Source organism: Syngnathus typhle, linkage group LG20, assembly GCF_033458585.1.
Source record: "Syngnathus typhle isolate RoL2023-S1 ecotype Sweden linkage group LG20, RoL_Styp_1.0, whole genome shotgun sequence".
Taxonomy (NCBI): Eukaryota; Metazoa; Chordata; class Actinopteri; order Syngnathiformes; family Syngnathidae; genus Syngnathus; species Syngnathus typhle.
In genome coordinates, this window is record NC_083757.1 from 3,496,182 (window position 1) to 3,502,435 (window position 6,254).

General features: G+C 41.9%; 1 protein-coding gene across 1 annotated transcript; it reads right to left on the bottom strand.

Annotated features, from left to right (window-relative positions):
* Nucleotides 1-16: 16 nt before the first annotated feature.
* lipea (lipase, hormone-sensitive a) lies at nucleotides 17-4,543 on the bottom strand. Its single transcript, XM_061267040.1, has 11 exons — nucleotides 4,419-4,543; nucleotides 3,156-3,406; nucleotides 2,790-3,074; nucleotides 2,631-2,721; nucleotides 2,420-2,565; nucleotides 2,132-2,317; nucleotides 1,910-2,062; nucleotides 1,676-1,820; nucleotides 1,385-1,612; nucleotides 802-1,172; nucleotides 17-695 (listed from the first exon to the last, which is right to left on the bottom strand). The coding sequence occupies exons 1-11, from the start codon at nucleotides 4,432-4,434 to the stop codon at nucleotides 462-464; spliced, it is 2,106 nt and encodes a 701-aa protein (XP_061123024.1). The 5' UTR covers nucleotides 4,435-4,543; the 3' UTR covers nucleotides 17-461.
* Between the last annotated feature and the right edge of the window lie 1,711 nt (nucleotides 4,544-6,254).

A 6,254-nucleotide genomic window follows, 5' to 3' on the forward strand; every position in this document is an offset into this window, starting at 1 on the left:
ACATTTGGGGCAAAAATTGATAAATCATTTTGGATTTAATAAGGCTTTAAATATTACACTGTAATAAATAAAGAACAATTTACATTACAGCAAGTATCTTCATTGCTGAGCAATACATTTTTCTTGCCACAATATTGTTCATATGTTACATAATGAATCTGTAAACTGTTTTGTGTAAGTAAACTATTAACCAAGGAATGTTTGAAAAGCTATTACAGTACATACACTACATAGGTTAAAAAGGCACTTCATGTTATCCACAAATATCGACGTCATTGTTGATCATAAAACCAACGGGGGAGCGGAAACCAGCATTTAATTGAATTTAACAGTGAAGGAGAATAAACCTTTGGGCATGAATTTAAATTTCACCGTCCCAAAGAATTGTAATTGATTCTTTTCATTTCTCTCCGATGGAAAGACTCAGAGAAAAAGAATCCCATTGATTAATCAGAGTGTGATTAATCTCTCGTGGCTTCATCAGAACAGTCTTTTGTGTTTCCTTGCAGAAAAAGCTCCCTTATTTTCTCCAAGCAGATTTCTGCGGCAGCTTCGGTCTCCTTAGAGAGCTGCGACAGGCTGAGGAAGCCGTGCGGAAGGTCCTCCACCACCGTCAAGTTTACAGGCTGGCCCATGTTCCTCAGCTTCTTGGCGAACATCACTGAGTCATCCAGTAAAGCATCCAGAGCGGCGGCCTGTGCGGAAACATGCACAGGAAACAAAATGAAGTCAACTTCCTCAGTTAAGCAAAGGGGAGGGGGGGGGGGGGGGGGGGGGGACAACAATAGTTGTGTCTCTCACCACTAAGTGAACAGGCGGCAGGCCTCGTAGAAGCCTGTCAGGCGCAAGCAGCGGCGACACAAACGGGTTTCTGATGATTGGGCAGGAGGTGGGCTGTACAAGTGCGAGGCTTTCGGAGCGCAGGGGCTCGAAGGCTTCTGGGTAATCCAGTTGACAGTGGGAGTTTGGAGTGGAGGTATGACTGTGTGTGGATTTTCCGTGTCTTGATGCTCTTGAGTGGGCTCCACTTATGGGCCACACGGGCTGCAGGAAGGACTGGATCCAGCTGGAGGCTCCCTGTGTGAGATCACCGAGCAGTTCGGTGGTGTGTCTACCCAAGGCTCTCAGACTGTTGCATCCCACAACAGGCTGTGCAATCTGTGAGTCCACACCTAGTCGTAGAGAAATGATCAATTGTGAAGTCAAACTTTATATAATGACCCTCATGTACATTGAAGACGGTGTGTTTGGTTGTACAAGTAATGTTGTCCACATGTCGACATTACCCAGTTTGCACACAAATACATAGTTTATTTTGCGTTCAGGCATCGTCATTAACTCCCCTCGGCTTAAATGATGCGTCCCAACGTTGAGGCCAATCTACCTGCATAGGCGTTGAGGCACTTTGTAAGAGCGCCGAAAGGTAACAGCGGGTCAATGAGCGTGAGCAAGCGGGAGGGTGAGGCGTCGGTGGTGAGCAAGGTGGCAGGGTAGGCCGCCATGATGCCGTCGGGGACCCGGATGCCGCAGGTCATGGCCTTCATGGACACGGTGATGCAGAGGTTGCCGCCAGCGCTGTCGCCGGCCAGACAGACGAGCTCCGCCGTCGAGCCTGAAAGACAAACCCGGAGAAGGTAAATCAAGCGACATTTATTCCATGATGTTATACACTCACCTAGCAGACGGCAGTTTTTCAAAGCCCAGCAGTAAGCGTAGAAACATTCCTCAAGAGCTCTAGGAAAGGGGGCTTCAGGTGACAGAGAGTAGTCAACAGAAAGAACAGGAACATTCAACCTCTTGGACCAGCTTCGCAGATAGTTCTGATATAAAAAAAAAAAAACATGGAGGTTTTGGAGGCGGTAACGCATTATGGCGTGGAATTGAAAAATGTCAAAAGAAGTCATTGGACCTCGTGGGATTTGGACGTCTGGGCCACAAAGCCTCCTCCATGGAAATGAATGAGCAACCACGGGGAAAGGGGCTGCTTCTGCACCCACGGGAGATTGGAAGCAGAGACGGAGGGCGGATCGCCGCGAGAAAAAGACAAGAGCTCCTCACTGTCCTGCAAAATAATAATTAAAAAGAAAACATTTATCGGGAAATATTACACAACGCTGATGCCATTATTCACCTGTCCTTGTCGAATCTCATGGGAGATCAAGCGCATGTGGACTGGGCCGGGACCCCAGTGGGCCAGTGGAGGGGACACAGTGGCAAACAGATTTGGGTCCGATGACAGGGGGAGGCGTAACGGAACGGGAGGTATCGTTAGCGTCAGGTTCAATTGGACTGGGTAGGAGGCGATTCGACACAAGCCCTGAGAAGAAAAGAAATACATTTAAACCCTCATTTGGACTTCAGACGGGAAGAAGAACAATATTAGGAAGGATTAAGGATTAAAACATTTGACCCTGCCTACTGTTAAAATCTCCGACTCTGTGATATTCCAGAAGGACTTCCAAAACTGCATGTCCAGGTTCTGAGTAATGCGTTCAAATTCTGCACCGCGTAATTCTGGATCGATGACGTACTTTCCCGACGTGAGGAGGGACAGGGCTGCTAAACCTGACGACAAAAAAAAATTCAATGAGCTAAAAATAGAGCGGACGGAACCGTATCGCGAGACTCACCGAGCCCGGGCTGCTGTTTCCCATACGTCTCACCGTATGAGATCATGCTTATGACGATAGTCTGGAGGAACGGACGAAGACTCGGCGTGAACTGTCAAAAAAAATAAATCTCTTAGTTCGAACGTGTCCACAGAATCAATCCAGTTGTTGCCGACAGACCTGAAAGCCCAGACAGCGTCCGTAAAAACAAGCTTTGTGCATTGAGCTGTATTCCTGCACATATCTGTGACTCAGGTCCAAGTCCTGAAGGGAGTAGAGCTGACCAAAATCGTTGTCGTTGATCAGCCGCTTGGCCAGGTAGAGCAACGCTCGGAGTTGGCAGAGCGCGCTGCAGTAGGCCTCCATCTCCGAGGCGTTGTGTTCCGCTCGGAAGAAGGCGCTCGAGTGATTTGATGCAATGTAGCGAGCCTTGTGCAGGACGTGTAAAAGACATGAACGGATCACCTGAAAATCACGGATAAAATAAAATAAAATATTGAATATTCTTACAATCAAATATTGTGGCCACAGAAATAATTTCCATACCTTGATCAGGCTGCGGTATCCATTTCCAGGCGTTTGCGCGTCAAAGTCATAATGGTGATAGACGGCAGTGAAGCTGTCGACCAAAGGCTCAATAGCTCGAGCGTGTTCCTGAATCTTTTTCATGCACTTTACCAAGCGCTGAGTCACAGGACCACAGGCAAGCTCAGCAGAAGGGTTGGAAAAAGCCGAGATATTTTCTTCACACGCGACCTCCAAGGCTGAAAAGGCAACCTTGAAATCCATGTCGGAGGCTGGGGATCAAAGAGAAGCAAATAAAACTTTAACCTCGTTTATATGCCTTTTTCTAGCTTGAAGTTACGTCATGTGATCATTGTGTGTATCTTAAAAAAGAAGGACTGTTAACCTCTGGGTAAAAATACACAAGACTTTAATGATTTGTTTGACTGCAACAAGTCGCTTCTTGGCTTTGACGGACTCGTTATCTTGCCGAGCTGAAGGAAGGCACTTTGGAACCCGGCCGTGATTTGCTGACCCTGCGATCGCACTTTGTTTTGGATCTGTGTAGCGAGTATTAGTCTGAAAAATAATGTGAAACTTGAAGTGCAGATCTATATTTTTTATTTAAAAAACGTGACTACGATATTTAATTAGAGATGCAACTTTTTTTTTTTGCTAACTGAATATTTCATATCATATTAATTAAGGGTTAGCGTTAATACAGACGTTCAAGGACACCAAGCCATCTCTGATTAAAATTTGCTGTTGACAAGTGTATTTTTCTAGACTAATCAATTTATTGATTAATGGAAAGCAGAAACAAACAAAACATGATAACAAGTTTCCTGTGGACCTTGTGTCTAAAATGATCTAAACACAACTACTGTCACCCAATTTAAACGATTAAATTCTGTCAAAAGAAAAAAAAATGTTTATACCTGTCGGACCTTTTTAACGGAACGACCTTTGACCTCACTCCATCCGCACTGTCATAGATTAATATCGCTTTCTGTTCTTACCTGTTCACGTGTCAACCCAACAAGCTCGAAGTATCACAAATAACCTTTTTGTCGATTATTTTGTCTCCAAATCATCCAAATTCAACCAACCTTACATAGCGTTTTCACAAACTGATGCGCAACCATGTTGCATGTCGGAGCGAAAACTTTGACGGCCCCCCCACGATCAACAAGTTGCAGCCATGAAAAAAAAAGCAAGAAAATGCCTTAATCGCGTCTGTCAAGACGTTAAAATTTTTTTAAAAGCTACGCATCGAGAAATAATATAATGTTTACTATGACTTACCGACAGCGACAGGCATCCCTGCTTCTTCCTCAATGGGGCGTCGGTGAGCGACGGAGCGCCCGGGGAATGCTGGGTAACGTCATGTGAGCGGCTGCGCAGCTCGCATAACAAACCGCAAAGCTCACTGTCGCCTAGCAATTATTCACCGTCAAAATAATAAATAATAATTTAAAAAAGTTTGGCTAATTGATGATAGACAACAACAATAAAAAGAAATAATGATACAAATAATAATAATAATAATAATAATAATAATAATAATAATAATAATAATAATAATAATAATAATAATAATAATAATAATAATAATAATAATAATAATAGTAAAAGCCAGGCGGGTGGCGATATAGGTCAAAATTGGTATGCACTTGTATGCCAGCTCACTCAAATTTAATACATTTAATACAAAAGAGGCACTGTATACTGAATTCTGCCATCAAAAACATCATTATGCGCACTTTAGAATTCAACTGTATGAGAAATGTTCATTTAACACGGTGCAAAGCTACTATATCAAACCACACAGTAGATGATTTATAAAATAAAGTGAGTGAAATATTCAAAAGTAAAAATTTTGAACTTTTAATGATTATATTTGATGGCGTGCATTTTAAAGGTCACCTTAGAGAGCTTATGTTGCTTCAACATGACAATTACTGAAACTGTCAACTTATAAACATAAGCCTCCATTTCAACTGGACTCCATGCAGGTAGCAACCCGTCCAACAAATGCTATTCTAGAATTATTCTAGACACTGTGAACCAAATATGGTAGACCTTTCCTCATCCTTCCTTCTTGATACACGAAGGCGTGTCGGAAATTCCTTTTCATTTGTTCCATCAACTTACTAAACTCATCATGTTTAAAGATGAACAATAATTACAATGGACTTGATTGGCCTTGATGGGACAATTGTTTGACGTATTGTTTTATCAAAGAAAATGTAATAATGGTACTGTCTTGTTGGAGCAGTAAATCAATTACAGATACGGGAAGGTGTCCTTCAGGAAGTTGTGATATTCCAACTATATTCAAGGCACAATATATCTGATAGAGGCTTCTGTTTTCTCAACCCTATGACTCAACTTTTTCCATGTAAACTCTGACTCACGGTAGTTTTCATTAAGCACAATATATATCAATATATACAATATATATCAATGAACTCAATTTTCTTACTTTTATGAACCTGACTTGCTCTGTCTGACATTTTACTAACCTCCAAGGTTAAAACAACCCACCTGATGACCTCTGACCCCAGACAGATATTTTTCTCTTAAGTCAGGTTAACAACGGATGTATTGAGTTTACTCATAAACAGTCAACAGAAGTGGCGTGCTAATAGTTTCCCTTGAAGCCATTACCAGCTACTTTGATGAAAGAGTGTGTGAGTGTGTGTGTGTGCTGCTCTCTGCATGGCGGGATGTCTTTGACTTCACTTTAATATAGCAAATCTGAATAGTCATAATAGGGCAAATCTTTGACCTATATGTCTTTGCATGATACAGTAAAAGCAGGAAAAAGAAATCTCACTTGTGATGCTAAGTAAATAGCAGTAAAATTTATATGACAGTATTTCGCCAATACTTATCACCAAATTGTTGCACGTGAGCATCACAAGGAAACAGAATTTCCTTATTGACTTGACGTTTTTTTATTAAACATTGTGCAATATTGGATTTCTGGAAAGACCTGACTTTTTCCTCAATGTTTTACTATCGGGAAGCTGTTAAACACTTTGCCATTTGAAATGGATCAAAACATATTGCATATAAAATAGAAAACCAAATGAAAAAAGTTACATTTACATTTTTCTAACAAATAAGATTTTTCTT